This window comes from Peromyscus eremicus, chromosome 15, assembly GCF_949786415.1.
Source record: "Peromyscus eremicus chromosome 15, PerEre_H2_v1, whole genome shotgun sequence".
In the NCBI taxonomy this organism is placed as follows: Eukaryota; Metazoa; Chordata; class Mammalia; order Rodentia; family Cricetidae; genus Peromyscus; species Peromyscus eremicus.
The window spans coordinates 56,943,447-56,966,238 of NC_081431.1; the positions used below are offsets into that span (position 1 = coordinate 56,943,447).

General features: G+C 50.5%; 1 protein-coding gene across 1 annotated transcript in view; it reads left to right on the forward strand.

Annotated features, from left to right (window-relative positions):
• The first annotated feature begins 565 nt into the window (after nt 1–565).
• Pkp1 (plakophilin 1) overlaps nt 566–22,792 on the forward strand; it is a 43,485-nt gene continuing 21,258 nt past the window's right edge. The window contains exons 1-2 of the mRNA XM_059280195.1: nt 566–767; nt 10,558–10,664. Coding sequence (XP_059136178.1) covers nt 566–767; nt 10,558–10,664 — 309 coding nt within the window. The remainder of the gene's footprint in view (nt 768–10,557; nt 10,665–22,792) is intronic.

The following is a 22,792-nucleotide window of genomic DNA, read 5'->3' on the forward strand; positions in this document are numbered from 1 at the left end:
TCTGCCTTGACCTCAGTGCTGGAGGCGCACGTCGCTTTAGGGGGCGAGAAGGGGAGCTGAGCCAAAGTTCCCTTTTCCTCGACAGAGGTCCCCCTGGGTCCTGAGCTGAGCACGCACTTTCTCCAGGAGCCAGCAGGAGCAGGGCCGAGGGGCGTCTCCCCTGGACCTCAAGGGAGGGGGAGAGGAAGGACGAGGCTGAGAGCTTTGCACACCGGGCACTCCCCCTCCCCGCACCCCCTCCCTCCAACACACACCCCAGCGCCCTCCCCGCAGAGGCAGTGCCCTGCAGCTTGCGTCTGAGCGGCGGGCCGGCGGAGTGGGTGGCGCAGGGCAGGGGTGGTATATCCTGTCTGACGGAGGGCGGGCCCCGCCAGTGCCTGCCGAGGGACGAGCCGGGGCGGAGGCGCCAGGAGCAGCAGCCGGGAGCCTCACGCGGACCAGCGCTCTATGGCCATAGGGAGCCGCTGAGAGGAGAACACGCGCCCGCACCCCGCTGCACCGCACCCCGCGCCTCTCAGTTCCCCAGGCCCGCGCCCCCCCCCCCCCGCCCCACCCCACTGCCACCATGAACCACTCGCCACTCAAGACCGCGCTGGCGTACGAATGCTTCCAGGACCAGGACAACTCCACGCTGGCTTTGCCCTCCGACCAAAAGATGAAGACCGGCACGTCGGGCAGGCAGCGTGTGCAGGAGCAGGTGATGATGACGGTCAAAAGGCAGAAGTCCAAGTCTTCGCAATCGTCCACCCTGAGCCACTCCAACCGAGGTAAAGGCGCGCGCGGCGGCGCCCGTGGGACGTGCGTCCCTCCCGACGACGCGCTCCTGTCTGCCGGTGGGGACTGAGCGTCAGTCCGCCCCGACGGGGTGTGCCAGGAGTGACCACAGCCCAGCTCTCAGGCCATCGCCACAGGGTGGACTCGCTCGCCTCGGGCTAGCCTGCGGCTGGAGGTCGAGTTCGCTGTGGGGTCAGGATGGGTAGCTCACTGGGGGACGCGGCTGGGGGTACTTTCGAGTGAGATCTGAATCCGGAGGGCTCTCTTTTCCTAATCCTGCTCCGGGGGTACCAGCCTCCCATTATCTTGAAGTGTCTGTCCTGAAGTCCCAGACCCAGCGCTCTCACCTACCTCGCGCCCACCTCCCCGCCCCCATCTACCTTTCCCCGGCTTTTTTAGCTTCCAGCTTGCACCCAGGCTCAGAGGGATAACATCCCTGGTGGAGGTGATCTGTGGAGCGGGGAAGAGAGTGACTGAATTATTGTGATCGAGTCTGGGTTCAGGAGAGGCATTGTGGGGTGGGGAGGTAGTCAGGAATCCATCTTCCCCCACCCCTAACTAGTCCCCGCCACTTTACCTGGAGTCTCAAACCAAACTGGGAAGATGCAATGTGACTAGAAGGCCATCAGGGAAGGAGGGCCAGGTGCCTGCCTTCACTCTCTAATAGCTAACACTGAGCCCCCTTCTCCTGACCCAGCTTAAGTAGAAAACAGTGTCAAAGCAGAGATGTGTGTGTGTGTGTGTGTGTGTGTTTGTGTGTGTGCGTTTGTGTGTGTGTGTGTGTGTGTGTGTGTGTGTGTGTTGTGTGTGTGTGGGGGGGGGGGTGAGTCCACTTCTCTAGTTTGGGCTTCCAGTCCTGTCCTCATCCCAGGGCCTGCAGGTGACAAGGCCCTAGATTGGGGAGGGGAGGGGGTCCCTGAAGCTGAAAGTGGAGACAAGTTGTTAAAGTAGAAATTTTAGAGTAAAATGTCCATGCGAAGGATTCCCAGTGAGAAATACACCAACCTTTGGTTATCAAACATCATCAGAAAAACTCGAACGTGTTGCTTTATTTTTATTATTTAGCCAAATTGAGCAAAATGCTAACGAGAGGGCACACTGTGAGCCAGTCCAGGTCAAGCAGGGCATGCTTATTAGAGACCGAGGAGACAGAGGTGGGGGGGGCGAGGGGAAGACTAAGGAAATAGACCTGCCAGCTCTCCAGAGTGCCCAAGGCCCATGCTCTCTGCCCGGGGCATGTGTTCTCCTTCCCCTCTGCTCCCCAGTGACCCCTGGGCAGCGCTAAGGGAGAGAAAATGGCTGTCGGCTGACTCTGCCACTTCCCACACCGAAAGGCTTTGCTGTTGGCTGTGCCCTTTGCCCTCGTCTGGGCTCCTGGCTCCTCTCCTACCAGAGGTGGCTCCTCGCCTTTTATGTAGTGTCTTTGTCACTGCTTACTAGCTTCATTTGAAAGCAGGTTTGGAAGGACAAAGGGCCTCGCCACAGCCCAGGGCACAGCTTAAGGCCACCCACTCTTCTCTGGTGCGCGCTTGACCTTGTCCCTTTCCACCCTTATCCTACCAGCCTCAGCTCCTGGCTCACAGGGCCAGAAAAATCTCAAACTGGGTCCATGGGCCCCCCTCGTCCCTTCTCCCTGCCTATCAGGATGTTTCCTGACATCCGTCATCTCAGAAGGCTGCTTCTATCTAGCTTGGTCTTTGTGGGTAACCATCTGAGGGTGTCTCTACCAAAGGTCCCCGAAGGGGATTCAGCCAGGTGAGGGCTTAGGGCTGACCCTGATGCCTCCTGCTGCATACTTGTCCAGAAACTCTCCTGAGACTGGCCCTGTAGGTGTGTCTCCCTAACCTCAGCCTCTGGGGAGGTTCCCAAAGGGGGCCAGTTTTCCCAGCTGGAATAGGCGGTCCGGGCACTCGGATCTGGTGTGTCTGGTTTATCTGGCTTTGTTTTCGTCAGATTTCTCCGTGCTCTTCATCCGAAAACGCCCAAGCATTCTGTATTCACTTCAAGGCCACGCTGCCCTCTCTTTCTCCTGGTGATTTCCATGCCAGGAGACTGCTTTGCATCCTGGCAGAGACCAGTTGGCAGCTATGGAAGTCATCTGCCCCTGGACACTTGACTTCTCACACGGTCTTCTCCTGGCACAAAGCCATTGGTTTCCGTGGGTCTTGAGCTCCTGGCCTCAAATCCAGGGCCTCTCTGGTTAGAACCCAGCTCTAAAGAAGGCTGGCCCCACCCAAAGGGTTGCTTGGCAGAATAGTCACTGCTCCTAGTGCCCCTGGTGAACAGTCAGAACATTCACCCATGACCCTGGCAGTTATAAAAGGCTTTTCCTTTTTCCTCAGTCCCTTGTCCACCAGGTCTATCCTTGTCACCTCGCTCTTTTTAGGATGGGGCATTGAGCTGTTGGGGGGCTGGAGAAGGGATCTGGCATCATTTAAAGGCACATCTCTACCTATTCCCTCCTTATTCACGGTAGACCAGATTCTTCAGCTTGGTCATGAAGTCCCCAAGAGGGTTGAAGACCATGCAGAGGAAGGTGGCTGTCTACCAGTTGGAACTGGCCATGAAGTTGCTCCCCTGTGTTCTCAGGGTGTCTCTTTGTGTGTCAGGGTGTTAGGTATTTTTCTTCCTGACTGTGTGGCACATGGTGGTGGGGGGTGGAGTTGTCAAATTTGCTCAGCAAGAGATCTTTGCTAGGGACTGTTGATGTCCCTAAGGATGGGGAAGGCCCTCTGGTTGTTGTTGATCTGTCCTATGAGGGTGAGGGGCTGACAATGAGTTACACCTTTCAGACTTGTACAACTCATTTGAAATCTTTTCCAATAGCTTATCCATGATCTCATTTGATTCAAACACAACACCCGCCACCAAGACATACAGGTCACACACAAAGTTCCATAAAAGGGGCTCCCTTCTTTCTACTGCTTCTTCCAAGGAATCCAGCATGACCAGCATTTGAACTGCACGATGTTGCCTACTTAACTACCTGTGATTCTAAATTCCCAACTCGGGCCAGAAGTTCTCCCTTCTCGAAAGTGGCGCTTCCCACTAAAACACACAGTCTTTATTCTCCTGTGCTCTGGAGTTTGCCTAGACTGGTGGAGGTGTCTGCTCACCTTCCAAGTTTCCCGCCTGTTGAGGCTCTGCAGCCTCATGCCAGCTCCTCCATGCTATGAAAGGGCAGCCTAGGGCGGCCCTGCCTTTGGTGACTTACGTGTTTGCATTTGTCTGTGTCTCGGCATGAACCCCTGCCGAGGAAGGTTCTTTTCATTCCACTCTTGAGAGTTGCCCTTTCCTGGCCACGGACCGTGGGTAGACAGCACTGTGGGGTTGTTTTCTTGGGCGCCAAGCAGAGATGAGCGATGGTAAAGGGCTTTTGTGTTTAAGCTTGTTCCAGAGGCAAAACATACTAATTAAACTTCAAATGAACTAATTCTGTTTCTTTACCATTCTTGGCTTGAAGTTGGGAGTTTTAGCCAGTATTTCTGTTGACCTGTTACAACACATGCAAAAATGTGGAGTATCCCGGGGTGTTTTGAAGCAAACACTGTTTGTTTTCCTGGATCCCATCCTCTGCTAAGCTGTCGAGAGAGTTTGTCAAAATGCATTGGAGGGTAGAATGGGAGAGCAGTGATCACAGTGCTGGGTAACCTGTGTGGTGGGCTGCCCTCCCAAATGGTAAATACTAGTATGTCATTCAGTCTAGGTTTAAAAATCTGAAAAGTGTTTCTGTGATGGGATATAACTTCTAGAAAGTATATGATGTTTGACCATAATAAAGTGGAAGGATGTCAGATATCCTTATTTGACATTTTTTGTAGGTTTGTGTTATATTCATATACATACATTCTTCACATGGATATACATGTTGTAGACATACAGTTACTCTATGCACATGGATATATACAATTACATATATACACATGCTCCAATATACATGAATGTACACACATATGCACACATATATGTACAGTGACACACATACACAATGCACATATACGTATGCATACACATACAAACAACACACATGGACATACATTTGCACACATACATTTAGTGCATGCATCTATGTATACATGGATAGATTTTATATCATGAATATATTCCCACACATGAACGCACACATTTACCATATACATCTATTCACAGAGGCACACACAACACATGTACAGATACACGCAGTGCACATAGCCTAGGCATGCACACACACCACACCTTGCAGCTTGTACTGTGGCAGGAATCCAGCTTGGCTATTACTAGTCTCTACCGAGCCCTCTTGGGCAAGTCACTGCCTTTCTCTGGGTCTCTGCAGCTGTTGGGAATTGGGTAAGATCATATCAAAAGTGCTTTGTGCCCTTTGGAACTAGATTTACAAGTCCCTCCCTCGGTCAAGGCTTTGCCCAAACTGTCTGCAGCCATGCTCTTCTCCGGGCTTCCCTCTTGGTGCATCTCTAAGTAAATACCCCAGCCAGCATACAAAAGTGAAGTTCCCATCAGCTCATCTCAAACTTGGCCGCAGGTTGGGATGACCTGGGAATTTTTAAAAACAAATCCTTAGGTCCTGCTGTCTGAGGCTCTGATTTAGTCCGTATAGAGGGTGGCATAGGAAGTGGTAACTCTAAAACGCTCAGCTGGTTCTACTATGTAGCGAAGTTCAGACCAGCACAAGGAGTCCCAGTACCTGACATACCACTCTCTCTCTCTTGTTCCCCTGGTGGAGTGGTTGCTAGTGATGGGTTTTACTCCCGACCACAGCTCAGTTCCCTTGCCTACTTTAACCCACCATTCTGCCCATGCCAGATCTGCTTCCATAGAAAGCTCCACGCTCCACCCATGCTGTGGGTTCTGTTGTCACCATACAGGTTCCATGAGAAAGAACAGGCTCTGTCAGAGCTGGCCTTAACCGTTGCTCAGCAGAGCCTGCCGGAACCTTACGAGGCTGAGGAGAGGGTGCCTAATGAAGGCAGCATAGTGTGTTTTGTCCTTTGTGTTGTGTGCATACACCCAGGAAAGGCCAAGAACCACAACGGAGTGCTGGATGAGGTTGCATTGAACTGTTTGCTCTTCCTAGGAGCCTCAGCACTCCAGAGAAGGAGAAGCAGTTGGCAGTGTTTCCCGTGGCCAGGCAGATGCTTAGGGAACAGGCTAGCCCAAGTCCTGCTGGGATACTTGACCATCCGTTCTCACAGTCCATTTCTCCCCGACTCTTAAACATCTTGTGAGGGGATAGTGTCACACTTATGCAGAGACATTATTGCCTCATTTAAATTCCTCTTGCTGTGGCCCTCGCTGTGGGCACCATAGTTGAAGAGAGTTCAGGGGTGGAGGGGTAAGGACTTTTTAAATCTGAAAGACTATGGGCTTCTTTTTCAAGATCTTTATATTGAGGAATAGGTGAGCTTGATTCAGGTATAGAAGAAACAAAATGCAAAAAAAAAAAAAACAAACAAACAAAAAACAAAACAAACAAAAAAACACATCAGCCTTATGGGAGAGAGATGTAAACTTCCAAAGAAGTTTCCCTCTGAAAAGTCCAGCTCATCAAAGTAGAGAGATTTAGGAGAGAAGGGAAGCAGAGGAGTTTCAGATGCTCTCTGCCCCCAAGGGCTGCCTGTTGTTCAAGAGGGATGTGTCCTGAGGTCCTTTTTGATGTAGAAGCTAGACCCGGGCTGGAGGTGAGGTGAGTCTGGTTCAGTACAAGGTCCCATCCTTAGGGACCTCTCAGTTTTCTAGAAGAAGGGTATGCATAGGTGCACGGACACACACACACACACACACACACACACACACACACACACACTCCAGGAAGCACACCAGCCAGCACAGCTAGAGTAAGGGCAGCCACTGGACCCAGGGCTAACGCAATTGTGATGACGGTCTGAAGTACCAAAAGATGGGTGAGATCACTGATAGCTGAGTTTCGAACAGGGAATTGATTGCAGAGAGGGGCGTTGCTTAAGAATGCTTCAAGCGCAGTGTGTGTAACCTGTTTGAAAGCTTGGAAGTGGAAAAGAATGATTTGCCCCTCCTATGTGAACCTGCCTTTCAAAGATTTTTGTAGCTGAGAAAGCTTGGGTTGCCCACACGACACAGGAATGCCAGCCAGTCTCATCTAAGGCACAGAAGAGAAGACGAACACAGTCTACTGTCCTCAGTACAGCAGACTGACATGGTTTCACACAGTGAAATTCTACATTGACGCAGGCTGAGACAAGCCACTCACACTGATTGTAGAACAGGGAAATTCATCGATGTTCTAAGGTGTTGGGGTTCTGTGTGGAGGCAGATGTGTGTCCCGATGGTGATGTCCAGGTTGAGATGGCTGCCAGCATCACTGAGAAGTCACCATCATTTTTGCTCATGGCAAATGCCCCTCCGTAGGGACCAGTGGGAAGGCAGAAACTCATCAGGAAGGGCAATAGGATTCTGAGGGGTGAGCTGGATGTTCAGATCGTCTCCCTTTACCCTCACTCCCAGGATGAAGAATCCTTCTCAAGGAGGTGGACTTGAGCCTCTGTAACTCCATACATCCCCCTCTCTTATTCCAATTAACACTACACTCCAAGAACCTTTGGGGTAGAGAAGGCCCTGGCTGATAGAATTCTAAGACTCTATTTGGCATTAAATGGAGGTGTTGAGCCCCTACGGACCAGAGTGCCTTCCCCACAGGACTGGACAGGAAGGAAAAGTGGTACCAAAATGTCCAGCTCAGGCCAATTAGGCTTCCTAGGAGTAAGTTTTGTAGAAGTGGAGAGACCAGGTGGAGAGTGAGCTCTCAGGGTTACACTTATTGAGAAGCTCATGTGCTTGCTGTTGAACTTAGTTTTTAGAGGACATGGCTAACCATCCGGACACCCTGGGGTCAGGAGAGAGGAAGTGGTTTCTGTGTGAGAACAGCTCACCTTCTCTCCCTGACTACGGCTAGGCGTGATTCGGAATGTGTCACACCTCTGGATTCCTCCCCACCTTCCCCATCCCTCCAGCCGTGCGTCCACCTTCTGCCAGAAAAGCTGTGCTGGCTGGCGTAATGGCCGCCCCACTCTCACAGGGAGCCAAGCGGCTCCCTAATTGCAGATAGGTTTTGGAGGATGCCTTCAGAAGTTGCCTGGAAGGAACCGACCCAGTGAGAATTACAGCTCGGTTTTCACCTGAGTCACCGTGAGACACGGGGACTAGCTCTGGGAATTACAGAGTATCTCATCCCCTGCTTCCATCTGTTCATATGTCCGTGTGTCTGTCCACGTCTGCCTCCATGGCACAGTTCCTACTTCACCTGGAGAATGTGTAGGAGAGCAGCCAGCGGACTGCGGTGGCACATGCCTTTAATCCCAGCACACGGGAGGCAGAGCCAGGCAGATCTCTGTGAGTTCGAGGCCAGCCTGGTCTACAGAAGGAGATCCAGGACAGACACCAAAACTACACAGAGAAACCCTGTCTCGGGGGGGGGGGGGAGAGAGAGAGAGAGAGAGAGAGAGAGCGAGCAGCCAGGCTGGTGAAGGGCATGGAAAGGGGAGATGCTTTATATGACCTGTGGGGTGTCAGGTCATGATGGTAGATTCCCTCTCACGGGGGTGGAGGCCTGAGTGGGAGCCTCCAGGAGATGATTCTTAAAGTAGGAGGCCTCCCTGGGGCTTTGTTGAAGTATCTGTCACCACCCCAGAGTTTCCATCTGGAAGTAGCTGGCTGACCCATACCTGCCCTTTGCTAAGAAATGCCTGCTCAAGAGATGTGAGCCAAGCAGACACTGGCCTGCCAAGCTTTGGAAGAGATGACGGACATGGGCAGGGTCAAGGTGGGTGAGACCTGGAGGACAGCTCCTGGGAGTCCCGATGGTGTCTGTGCCTGGCTGTGGCCCTTTCTCTGGTAACCGAGTCCACAGGATTCTCCCTGTTCCTTATGAAAACACAAGTCTGTCCAGAGGAGCAGCTGCAGTTTGGACAGACAGGAGCAAACTTACTGCACCTGCAGAGGGCTGGGAGTAAGTCAGAGGCTCTGTGGACCAGGCAGAATCCTAGGACTTCACTTTTAGGGGAAGGCCTGCACCTGGGCCCTATCGGGTGGGATTCTGGGGCTCTATGGATGGAAAAGCCCCTGGAACGACCCTGAGGCAGGAGGCAGAGAAGGTGGGGTCAGTCTCAGTTGTCTGCCCATCTTCCTTGAAAGCTGAACCTTATCTTAGAGAAGCTTCCCGGGATGCCATCAGGCACATGTCACTATAGCCACAGAGCTCTGGGAGTGTATGGACCATTTAGGATGCAGAGAAACTGCTTTTTACAGAAAAAGAATCTGAGTCCCAGGGAGAGCTTGTGGGCCAGGCCAAGACCAATTCCAACCCTTAGGCTTCTGGAGAAAACTACGACTGTCACAGCTAATATCCCGAAGTCCCACTCACCCTTCAGGATCAGGAATGGGAATCAAGGGAAATGCCCTTTGCCGTGGGTCTGGCGCTGGACAGAGGAGATGGCCCTAAGCAGGATGCCAGCCTGGTTCTGAAGTGCCAGTCTTGTTCCTGTTCCCAATTCAGACAATTTGGTTCCTAGGAAATGACCTAGAGCTGGTGGGTGTGGCAGAAGTGTAAGGGCTAATGGATTCAAGGGAGATCAAGGTCCAGCCCCCCTCCTCCTTAGACAGGATTTCTGATGGGGATTCCAAGCATCACTTTAGAGGAAAGGCGTGCACATCCCTTAGAGGACATGTTTGATGAGAGTAAGGAAGACTTGCTGTGGACATGCAGGCCAGAGAACCTTGGCTTATCTTTCACAGAGTTCTCAATGTAGCCGAGGAAATATGGACACCCGGTGGCACATGACTTGGGGTACAAGAGCAGGGTACAGCAGAGACTAGAGAGACTGCCTTGAGCGGGGGCTGGTTAGTAAGGGGTTCCTGAAGGAGATGAAGTCTTGAGCCTCGCTTTGAAAGATGGATGGAATGTGATGGCTATAGCCCGGGAGAGAACATGGATTCAGCGCGGGGGGACTAGGTCACGGAGAGCCATGTTTCCTGACATTAGGACCTCCAACAGACCAGCTTGCTCAAAGTTGGGGCTGTATGGAAGGCCTCCCGACTCCCTGCCATCCTGTGAAAGGAAGAAGGAAGCCCGTGGGTCCTGCCACGAACCTCAAATCCAGCCTGCTTTTTGTGATTCAAAGCCACTTTGCCGCTAATAACCCTAATGACACTGTGTCCTCCCCTATAGCCTGTCATTTGTGGGTCTCGAAGCACTGTGAAGGCATTAATTAATCCTCACTGGGCCTTTGAGGTTGGTTATTGCTCCCCCTTTACCAGCGGGAGGACCTCAGAGAAGGAAGGGGCAGGTTACCTGATCACCCGTAGGGGCTGGGCTCAGGCTGGCATTCACAGTCCGGGCAGAAGCGGACTCTAAGCAGTGTGCACTGCTGTGTGGCTCTGACTTTGAACCTCTGGACTTGGAATGTCGAGATCCTGCCTTCCTTCCCCATGCATCTTTGTAGAGCATGGACTCATGATTCCCTGTGTCGGAAGTGCCGTTCTCCAAGGCTCTCCAGGCCAGCTCCTGACCTGTAGGTGTCCATTTCTCCCAAGGGGTCTAAGAGCTGTCCTTGTGGCAGTCTGGTGGCCCTTTGCTGGGCCCTGGCTATGGAGGATGTGAGGATGGGCATGGCTGGTAGATGGCACCCTTCCTCAGGAACTCGGACTGCTTCCCTCCGTGGAGGTGGTGGACCTGGATGTGGATGATACAGCGGGAGCAGGGATGGGTGAAGATGATGGTCATCCCTGCCCTAACCTCCTTGCTCTTCCCTCCAGGTTCCATGTATGATGGGCTGGCCGACAATTACAATAACTACGGTACCACGAGCAGAAGCAGCTACTTCTCCAAGTTCCAGGCAGGGAACGGCTCCTGGGGCTATCCGGTAAGGAACTGCTTCCGTTCGGAAAGATCTAGAACGTCTGTGGACGTGGTCTGAGATTCCTGATGCAGAAAGTTTTCACTGGTTGCTCAGAAAGAGAGATGCAGACTTCAGCCAGTAAATGAGGACTTCAGGTCGATGAGGGCTGTTCGCTGGGCCATTGCCTTCCAGGGAACTCTGTGCAGTCTCCTTCAGTGCTGATTGGGGATTTCTGGGTCTCTCACGTGAGAACGTTTTAGAAAAAGCATTTTACAAGTCTGTTTCCCAATTTTTCTGATTTTGACCAAGGGAATGTGAGAAGTCTGAATTCTGGATGTCCTTTGTAGACAGGTTTTTAGGGAAGTCCTGAAGTAGTCTCTCTCTTCGTGTGTACTGTTGGTCAAAGAAGGACCCAGAAGGTACCTCTGAGACCAGGAGATCTTGTCCATTGCAGCAACGTCTGCAAAGGCTGTCTTGGCTTGGAGAAGAGCTTTGCTTGAGTTTACTAGTCAGAGAAGTATGAGTTCAGATTCAAGCCCTGCCACTCACTGAGCCTGTGTCTTTGGGTTTCAACTTCCGGGCCTCAAGTTCCTCACAAGTAAAGTGGCTATAACAAAGTCTTCTTGGGTTATTATCAAGAGTAAATGAACTAATACATATAAAAAGCAGATACAATTTGTAAGGTTTTAAAAAAAATGAATGTGGGTAGAGATAATTCTAGATCCTTCATTCCGGGTTCTGGCTCCGTCTTTCTCGAAGCCCTCTACCCACCTGCCCATTTCCTGAACAGAGACCTATGGAGCTGAGCTTTCTATGAAGCACCGTGGCGGGTGCTCTGGATAAATCATATGAATCGGTGCGTGTTTCGTCCTATTCTAGAACTGGGAATACTGGGCTACATGGCACTCAGGGTTTCCCAGATTCCTCAAATTCCATGAGTTCTGTTTATTTTTGCTAATTCCAGCATTAACCTGCATTGTTCTTGGAAATTCTTACATGAGGCTCAGGGATAAAAGATGTGCCTCCATGCAAAGCTGAGGCTGTGTCTTCTTGGGGTCCCAGGATCAGCAGCATTTTATTTTGAACAAATGATCACAGATGTCACTCCAAGTTGCTGAAGATCCTGGAGTCCTGTGTAAAGAAGAGTGGGGGCAGGTTTGTGAATTCAATGTTCCTTCACTGTGGCTTGATTTCCTTTCTCCATCAGTTTTGTTGGGGCTGACTTTGGAGGATGTATCTTCCACAGATGTTACACTCTGGAGACTAAAGAAAAGAAAGAACTCAGTCTGCTACAAATTCATTTCTCATTCCTTCTTTGTGTGGAGGGGGGCATTTATATCCGTTGTCACTCTCAGTACAACCTAAATTTAGTTGATCAAACCACATAAGCTTGCAGAGCACTCATAGATGTGAGATGGCTTTAATACAAAAGATGATGTCCACATAGATTCAGAAAACACTTTAGTAATGCAGAGTAAAGGGATTAGCTAAAAAAAAACCCAAAAAGCTAATAACTGGACCTACTGATCCAAGCTAATAATGCTGACATGGTCATGGTCATGCTAACAATATACATGTTCCGTGTTACCAGGCTGAGCTTAGAGTTTCTGAACTGTTTCTACTCTCCTCTGTGACTCTAGATAAACCACTCTGGGCATCAGTTTTCTCCTCCATAAAATGAGACTGATGGTACCAGTTTTTCTGCTTCGTTCACATGTTGCTATCATGCTACATTAACTATGTTATCAAATGGAGAGCGTAACCATAGAAATGTGGGAGGAGGTGTTTCTAAAATACCTCCTATGGCCTGTGCCTTTCTGACGTTTTCTTCTAGATAATTAATCCTTAGTTGTCTCATTTGCCTTTTAATGCTCCCAAACACCCCCCACACCTCCCTGTGCCCATTTTCTGACAACCACTGAAAATCCTTTTCCTTCCCCGCGCCCTAAGGCCCATCCCTCTTCACTCCTTTGCTGGCAACCCTGCAGACATGACTCATGACAGGGCAGCTGCCGAGGCTTGTCCCGTCTCCTCTCAGTTCAGGAGAGGCTATGGGAACAGGGAAGAGCTGAGCACACACGAGGATTTGGCGGAGGGAGGGAGGAAGGGAGGGGGGCTGAGGAGAGAGGAAGTAGAATAATGGATATTGAAGCCAGACATATAATCAGCTGAGCACTGAGAAAGACCAAGTGGGGTCCAGATTTGGAGAGGGAGAGAGTGGGAGAAACCGTAACAATGATCTGTGGTGTGAGATAACCCCACGCCTGTGGGATTTTCCCAGGGTTGGTACAACTAGCATGGAATGTTGTACTTCCCACCCTCCGGTGAAACCAATATGGCAGCCCAAGGCAGGGAATACAGGGAGGAGGGTGTGGTTCATCGGCACAGGCACCGTCAGGAGGTTTCTGAGAGCTGGTGAAGGACCATTTCCTACAGACACATTCTGTTCGTTCAATCAGTCAGCCGGCTGGCATTGAGCACATGCTGGGCTCAGCATCACGTGATGCACACTGTGGATGAAACTGCAAAGACTCCCTTTGTCCTCAGTGAACTGCTAGTCCAGTTGGGAGAAGCAATGATCAACAGAAACAGAATAGATAATCATTTCTGTCCTGGAGAACTACACCAATGCCCTGCTCAAATGTTTCTAGAACCTGTAAGCGTTTTTTAGAAGGAGCTATTTCCAGCGTGTTTTAGAAGCCAGGTAGGTACCAGTGACTTCTTTATTAAGATGATCTCCGTCAGATTAGAAGCAGTACAGCCTACTTGGAGCACTTCATTCCTCGGGTTTGGTTCCGATTCCAAATATCACACCATTCTCAAATTCCAAAGCTTTATCACTAGTGAGTAAACATTTTCTTTAAATGTAGAGGGATTCTATAGGCAATCCCTAAAAGAAAAAGCCTAACGATATTTTAAAATCAGTAGTGTTACTTCATATTCTGAATCATCGACAGCCTTCTAATTTAAAAAAATCTTTTGTATTTCATCTATGGCCAAATATATTACAAATTTTAGAAAACTGAATAAAAAGAGTCCTATAACGAAGCTTAAAATGAAGTGATTCTGACCTACGAGAAGCATCCTACAAGGGGCTTAAAGAAAAGACTGGTCCAAAGAAAACCATTTGCCTCAGCGTTCTCCTCATGACTGTGGGTCGCTGCAGTCTCCTTCTTTAGAGACAGGAATTTGCCCAAGAGTCCCCCAGGCCTCCGGAAGAGGGAGGAATCTGTGCGATGAGGCAGAGTGTCCCCACACTGGACACCTCAGGTGGGCTGATGCTGTCCCAGTTCTCAAGTCAGAGCAGTGGGCTTTGCATTTTACAGATGAGGAAATAACTCAGGCCCAGAGACAATAAATGACTCAGTGGAGGCCACACAGATGTTTACTAGTATGGCAGCCTAGATCCCTGACCTTCTACCTGCTAACCTGGGAGCTCCGCTTTCCCTATTCTGGGTGCTTACACTTTGTGTGGTGATCATTGTATCGGTCTCCATAAACCTCTGTGTGTCGACATGGCAGCTGCGTTTGAGGGACTCACTAGAGATCCACAAATCCAAATCTTCTCATTCCTCTCTTTCCCTGCCCTCCAGCCAAGCTGTCTCTCCTTGAGAGAGTCTAATGCTAACAGAAGAAGGAAGGGAATGGTCATATTTTCTCTTCCTAGACTCAAACTCTGTTCATTTAGCAATAATTATTAATAGGAGTGGTCATAGTAAACTTGTAGGGTAAAATACAACAAATAAATGGTTTGGTACATAATTATAATGAAACAAATTATATCAGAGATTCAAACACAGCTATGAGTGTCCTGTGTTCTCAGTTTGGTACACTAAGTCATTCCTGACATTAAAACAAGTGTCCATAAGAGCTCCTCTACTGGGCTATGGACCCAAGGAGAATGACGTCAGATGCAGCTGTTTCTAGTTGGGCAATGGAGGCCTTTTCGTCCCTTTTTGTTAGACAGCTAATATAATGGGTCACTTGAATACCCTTGTCTGGGTCAGGTAGACCAGGGTGAAGGGAACAGAGAACCGAGGCCATTTGGAAAGCATGGCTATTGTATTCAAAAGCTGTAAAAAGTCACTATCATATGGGTCTGTCCCAGATGCAGCTGGAGTTTCCCTATTTTTAAAGCAAGAAACACATCATGAGCATTGAGTCATTTTGAGAGTGTTCTTTAGATGTGGATTGAACTTGACCATCCTTCCCGGGATCTGATCTATAGAGGAGAGAAGTCATGTGGATAATACCAGCCAGGAGTTCTGTAAGCAAGGTGAACCATGGTGTCTGCCATATTGAACCACACACATCCAGCTTGGCAGTCCTGAGGTGAGAATCTCTAGGAACATAAGGAGAGAGAATCCTGTCTTTGTCCTGGATCTTTCTCTTGGCTGCTTACCTAATACATCAGTGTTTGATGTTCCCTTCATGACAGAATCTTGTGGATTATGCACTAGAGACCCTTTGCGCTGAAGAGAACCAAGCCTGTTCATTCTGGACCCAAAGCAACCTGTGGGAGCCCCTGGTACAGCTGGAAGGATGGCAGTTGTGTCCAGCTGCAGTGGGAAATAGAAAACCCCAGCACCGTGCTGTCTGGGTTGAGGGTTCATCTTCTGTCAGAGTTAGACTGTTGATTATGCAAAGGGCTGGGTTGTGGACCGCACACTGCAGAGAGGTTGCCAGAGACACGTGGCAAGGTCCTTTGTCCTGGGAGCAGTAAAAGGAGACTGCCCTTGCTAATCCATAGTTAACAGAGGCTGTGACCCAAGATAGCATGATGTAGGGGAACAAGCCCCAGGCTTGGCTCAGGACCTTCAGCCCACATTCTGGCTCTCCCCCTTCATTATTTGTGTGACTCCAGGCATGTCCTTAATCTACCCGAGCCTCAGTCTCTGAAATGGGGAAAATCTCTTTCTCAGTGTAGTAGGAGGACTGTGTACACAGCATACCTATATAGCAGTGTGATGCTTGGATTCTAGTCTCCAAGAGACTGCTACAAGGTGAGGGACCTGAAGTGGCATTTGTTTTTCAACACGGAATAAGAATCTGTGATTAGCTCTTTGCCAAGGGCTAACATGGGGCTCCATGGGGCTCCATTGGGCTCCATGGGGCTTGAGAGCTCACTAGTGACTCCTGAGCTACAGGGCTGAAGCCAAATCTGGGTGGCCCCTGGTTGGAGTTGGTGCAGATCCTCTAGCCCAGGGGCCCTGCTTCAACCCTCCAGCTGACTGAAGGCTCTGTACTTCCTGCTCTCATGTGACCATCTCTTCCCACCAGGAAAACGGACGTTAGTGAGCTCTTGCAATAGCTACATGAGTAACTACTCTACCTTAAAGTTCAGACTCTCCCCCCTCCCCCCCCCTCTCCCCAGCCCTGAGTACCACTTTCCAGGTGTGCAAGCTGGGACCTTTGGCAGTGCCTGCTGGCTGGCCTCTGCCTTTTCCTGCAAAGTCCAGGTGAGGGAAGATAGAGTAGACTCCGGCTCTTGCTCCCAAGGAGGCATGGGTCCTGCTCTGTGAGGGAGCGATTGATGTGTCTGCCAACTCAGTGTCCCTGCTGCCAGCTCGTGACTCACTCCCACCCAGCCTTGCGAGATAGGAGGGTCCCACAAAGGCCCCAGGCTATCACCCAACAAGAAGAGGCAATGATCCTGCTTGCCAAAGGACAGAATGTGCCTCAGAGAGAAAAAGGAGGTAAATGAGAGAGTCGGCGGGCGACTTGGGAGGTGACCCTTCCCTGTAAATGTGGCATGTCTCTGCCAACTAATTGCTGCTTCGGGGATGCTCCTGGCACTTCAGCTGTGGGACTTCACCTGTGACGAATGTCCACATCCAAAGAGTCCCTGCACGGGCACTCCTTGACAAGCCATAGTCCATCAGAGTGGCTCTCCTTGTACCTGAGACATTTCCAGGTTGGGTAGCTTCCTTTTTATGCTTCTCCCTTCATAGCTGACTTAGCTTTCCTGAGTAGCTTGAGGCTATACTTCCCAGCTAAGGACCTCTGAAGTCTAACATCCATAGCCTGAATCCTTCTTTGGGGAGGAGAAGTGGAGGATGCTCGCTATGCAGGCCCCATGGTCCTACAGAGGTAGGAGGACATGGTCATGGTATATAAATGTGAATGGCATCCCTGAGTACGAGCTTCAGGTGGGGGACCCGAGAGGCCTCTAGGAGATGTGAAATGTTGAATTGTGTGAAAAGAGAGGAGAGAGGGTGGAGAACACCGCAAGGCCCTGGGGCTAGGTAGGACTGGGGAATGAGATTACTGCTCTGGCTATCCCAAAAGAATGGACATCACCACACCAGGTAGCAGCTTGTGTGTGGCCAGCCCCAGAGGTCTTACAAACCGCCCCCTCGCCCCGCCCCCCTCCCCGCTTTCTGTAGCCAATCCCCGAGGACCAGAACTCACACTGCCTCTCAAAGTGAATTGAACATGTCAACCTACCTCCTCCTGGATCCTCTGGTCCCCATGAGGGGCTGCAGGAGAGGTGAGTGATGCGTTATTAGGGACCGAGAGGGAAGGCTGGGTGTAGAGCTAGCCCAGGACATGGCCAGCAGCAGGCCCTTCTTAGAAAGTCCCCAGAAGAGAATGTTACTGTCTCCTGGGACAGCAAAGCCAGGTTCAGCTTGAAGGATCTGCTGTAGCTTCCACACAGTTCACGCAGAGCTCCAAGGCTAGTGGCCAAACGCTAAGAACCAAGGCTTAGACTGATTCACCAGGCTCGAGTCCTTCCTTCCTGACTAGGGATTAGGAGGCACTTCAGAAAGCTCTAGTCCCTGAGGATGGGATAAGGAGGAAGCTTCCAGAAGAGGTAGCCTTTGCCCTCTTCCCCACCCTCACATCTTCTAAGTACAGTCTCTGAAACTTTAGAGGGAAGACGTGAAGACTCCAGAGGAATTGGAAATATCTCTAGTTTTCTCCAGCAGTGACTAAAGGAGCTGTGTTTGGGACCCTTTGGGGAGGGGGAGGGGAGCTGACAAAAAGCCATCTACTTAACCAGTGAGTCTTAAAGTCCTTACACTGTGGTTAAAGACAAAGAACAGACGAAAGAACAGCCTGAGAAGGGACATAATTAAAAGCTAAATTCTACAGCACACGCTGACTTCAACCTCCCTAGGCCTCAGTTTCCTGGTCTGTAAAGGAAAGCTGGGAGGGGTGGGGGGACTGGGCAGGGCAGGTGATTGCCAAGCCTTCTCAGCTGGAGTCATAGGGTTTGGGGATGTGGTCCTCAGGTTCTGGATTAAAACAAGCAGGAACATGTAGGGCTACCTCTCCCCTCCACATTCTCCGTCAACTCAGATCATGTGATAATCCCTGGGATTAGGGCTGGGGTTTTTTTTTTTTGTTGTTTTTTTTTTTTTTGAATTCACACAGAACATTCGTTCATGTTTTCATTCCCTGACTTGATTCCTTGGGTGTCCGTGAGATGGGCGGATACTCAAGCACTTTTATTCTGATTTGATTTACAGGGGAATTAAGTTGCAGAAAGGTGCAGGGGCTTGCTCATGACCTCACAGGTGGAGTTGGCAGAACTGAGTCTGGAGCCCAGTGGCCATGAAGGGGTGTGAAGAGTGAGGAGAGAGAGGAGCCAGGAGGGGCAGGAAAAGATGGGTGGGTATATCTCCCCTGCCAGGCAGCCCTAAGCCGGGAAGTGGGGACCAGAAGAAGGGCCATAGACGTGTGAAGTGGTAGAGGCATTTTCTGGTGCCTCTATTGGTGAGAATTTTCCTTTTGTCACTGAGCCCAGAGAGACAAATGCAGTAGCCTTTCCCAGGTGGGTGGAAGAGCTATCCCCACCCTTCGCTAGGGTGAGGCTCAGCTTTCTCCCCCAGGGCCCTGGCAAGTCTCTGCGAGGCCTGCCTGCCTACCTACCTGCCCCAAGAGCGCAAACTCAGCTGAAAAACAAAATCAAATCTGGTTGTGGAGGGGCAGGGCGGGGAGGGGATGAGAAGAGACACAGGTGGGGAAAGAAGCAGCTTGGGGGCCCGCCCCTAAACCCCCACCCTATGTCCCGGGGAGTGGCCTTGAAGGGGAGGAAGACTGGGCTGAGCCAGGTTGGCCAGAAGGCTACGACTTCAGCAAGGGCTGACTCGTCTGCCGAACACCAAGAGCCTTCTGGAGCGGTCTGTGATTGGAGAAACTGAGGCTGAGGAAAGGAAGCTGATTGCCCAAGCCTGCACACCTAGGCAGGGGTGGGAGTGGGGGGTGGGGGTGAGGGTGGGGGAGTGGGTTAGGACTGAATCCAGGTCTCCCGATCTTGTGCTCAGAGTTCTCGGCCCCTGGGTGTCTTAAGCTTCTTTTTAGCCACTGTAACATTCCCAAAACCTAGGTCATGAGCACTTGAGTATCACAGTTTTACAAAATCATCATACCAACTGTTACTTACTGTTCAAGGAATAACTTTTCAATTTCAGTGCATTTCCTTCGCAAAGAAACCACATATCACTAAGTCAGATGACACAAACAGTATTCTTTGCTACTAAAGGAGGGCCCGCCATGACCTCGATAACCCAAATCAACAATGTGAAACAGAACAGTGCTTAATACTTGTGAGGTCCATTTGTTCCCCTGGAAAGGTTGAGCTGTTTTGCATTGAAAGAAGTGTTGGTGAGTAATGAAGACGCACAGGGAGCCATACTTGGGCTCAGGGCCATCAGACTGGAAATACAAGCGTTTCTATGTGCTTCAATGATGGCCACTGCCTGTGACCTAAAGTCCTCTCACAGCCACCAATGGTGCATGGCAAAAATATGTGAGGATTCTGAGTCATAAGACAGTCATGTGGGATGGTTGTCCCACGCTGACTCCCACCCAGGTCATGCAGAGAGCTCTGTGGGACAAGGAGAAAAGCACCTTGTGGAGCTCCTGCCCCTCAATAAGGCCAGCAGCCCCATGCCTAGCCAAACACTTTTTGCGAGTGGAGTATGTATGTAAAGAAGAAGTCTCTGACTTTAGTGTCTGCCAAGGGCCAGGCTCTGTGGAATGGAACCCCCCTTTGGGGTTCAGGGACAACCCCCAACTTCTTCCACCTTCACCCTCAAATTCTAATCACCTTTTTGGAGGTCCCACAGTGCTGGAGATATAGTGGGAGTACTCAGGGAGAAGCCAATGACCCATACTTTCCTCTTAACCATCCTAGAGTCTTGGAGCAGGGTGGCCCAAGCCACTCAAATCCAAAGAAGTCCAGCAATAGTTGGTTAACTCCAAAGGACTCCCACTGCCAACCTTAGCACAAGCTCCTGTGTCCCCCACACAACTTATGTGACCCAGAAGTGCATTGGGAGCAAGATATGGCTTGAGGGAACCAGCTCCTCCCCTCCATCATTCCACTTATGTCCCTATACAGAACATACCAGCTCTAACAATCACAAGGTTTCCGTTGTCCTGGTGTCCTTTGGCCCAGAGGGTCTTTTCAGCCCTGGCTTTGGGCAGTAGACTTGTGTGACACCAATGATCAGCTAAGTCCCTTGCTTCTTTCCCTTTTCTCCCCCACCCCACAGCGCTGAAGATAGAATCCAAGGCCATGCACGTGCCAGGCAAGCATTCTACCCCTGAGTTTGCCGCTCCACAAGCTCTATTCTCTTCTTAAATATATTCATGATCTCTCAGGACCCATAAAAAGAGAAGAGGCAGGTACCTTCTAGGCCTGGGCTCTCTCAGAACCAGGCTCACCCATAGCTAGAGAAACCTTTGACGTTTCGGCAGGGGGCCACCTAGGATAGAAGCGCTTTGCCTTTAGCTCTTGTTGTTTCGTTTTGTTTTGTTGAGATAGATTCTCACTAGGAAGCCTAGAATGGCCTGGAATTCATGGTTCTCTTGGTTCAGCATCTGGAGTGCTAGGATTATAGGCATGTGCCACCATATCCAGTACTCTTAGCCCCTTATGCCTTGTTCCGTCATTACCAGACTCTGTTAGTTGGTGGCTGGTGGCTGGAGGACAAACTTTGAGAGGAGACCAAAGATCTGGTTCACTATCTACCACATCTTAGCCAATGACCTCAGACAAGATCAAGGAACTTCTCAAAGATTTTCCTTACATAAGACTACCTCTGGAAAAATGTGTGTTCCTCAAGTGAGTAGGTAGGACGTGTATAGGATGGGTATGTGCTTGGGCACATGTGGATATAAATAAATATGTGTGCACACATACGTAGATGCTTGCATGTACATATGTGCATATACATACATATGTTCGTCTTCCAAAGAGGTGATCTTCTACCCAAACATCAGGGAGGGGATAAGGGGTGGCCACATGCATTCATATGAGGTTCTTGATCCTCTAATCAGCAGGAATGGATTCGGGTCTTCCAGGAGCTCCTTAGGGCCAGGAAGGAGGTGCCCTGTGGTATGCATCTTCCAAAAGTCTTTGGCTCTCTTCTAACACTGAGAAGTACACACAGGCTCAGGGCTCACAGGGGTTCTGGGGCTATTCAGCCTCCCGGCTGATGTTCCAGGACAGGGTGGGGACATTGGGTATGAGAGATCTTGACTTAAACTATCCTGCTGGGAAGTAGTCCACACTTCAGTGCCCCCTTACTCCTCCCTCCCTGGATTGACCCATCCCGGGGACAGCTGAGTCGGCCTCCGAGTTCAAAATCCAGAACCCACGACACTGCAATGTAGAATAACTTAGACTCCAACTTATCTGAGTTCGTGGGAAAGAGACAGCCAAGGGCCCAGGCTCTATTGCCACTTGCATATGAGAGGGCCGTGTGTCAAACACCAGCTCAGACTTCCCTTCTAGAAGGAAACATGGGGGACTTTGCAGTTAAGAGCACTGGCTGCTCTTCCAGAGGACTGACACTTGATTGCCAGCCCTCATGGCACACGGCTCCTAACCCTCTGTAACTCTAGTTCCAGGGGATCGATCACCTCTGTCCTCAGTGGGCACCTGTACTAACAGGCACCTATCCACGGGCAGACACACACTCCTGTACACAGTGAACAATCATTTTCTTTTCATCTTTAAAAAGAAGCAGGCATATGAAACCTGGTGTCCTTGTGGCCAAGTTCGTGCCAGCAGCCGAAGGAGCTCAAACAACTCTGCTTCTGGAGTAGTACTCTGGAGGGGGGCCGGAGAGGTGCTGGGTGAGCGATAAAGCAGGGAGCAAGGTACAGAGACAGTTGGCGCTGGCATGGCATGGCAGCCATGTTGTTATCAAGTGTGGCTCACTTGGATGCCTCCCACTGTATGTGAGGAGCCCCTGTGGGCTTCGTATGGAAGACTTGGAGCCTGTTACAGCCAAAGAGGCCAACTAACAGGGACGTTGGGTGTCCCCAGAGAGAAAGTCCCCTCCTGAAAGCCTCCCGGGCTACTGGCTGGAGTTCTGTAGCGTCCTCACACCTGGGCTTCAGTCATCTTGATGCCCTGGGAGATCTGTCTTCAGTTATTGCAAATGTTTCTTAATACTGACCGATGGGTAAGTGACCGCAGCTTCTACTTTTCAGCGGTCATGAGAGACGCTGACAACTCTTGACCGGCTTATCGTAACATCTACATAGGCTTCCGAGGTGGGCACTAAAACGTTACTTTTTCAAGTTTTTTAGGTGACAGCCCATGTGCAGTGGCTCATCCCTGTAATCCTAACACTCGGGAGGCTGAGGCAGGATAATCATGACTTGGCTATGTGTTAAGACTCTATTCCAAACAAACAAACCAAATCAGTTAACAGAACGTATCTGAGCCCTGGGACTGGACTGTGTTGGACTTGTCTGGTGTCCCTCTTCTCAATAAATAAGCACTAGCTGTCAACCAGACACTACCCTTTAGTTCACAGGCATCTCGCATGCTTCTGGGGTGTCTCTGGGAAGACACTGTGGGTTTCAGGGTGTTGGTGATGGAATTGTGGGTGCGTCTCCTCCCTGCCTTTGAGGACTTCACAAAGAGGCACTCCTTCAAGGCCAAGGGCACCACTCTCTGCCTGGACGGACATCAGGGATTCTGACCAGTGGGGTTGTTCTCACAACTGTGTGCCAGGAAATCAGAAACCCAGCCCAGGGTGGGACCTCTGCTTCTCAAGAGGAAGGTATACCCAGAGAAATCAGGGACTGGCGCTCTTCCTGATGAAGTCCGGGCTTTGGTGACTCAGGCCTCAGGGGCTTCCTCTCTGATGCAGACTGCTAAGAAAGCAGCATCCGGTGCCTTTAGG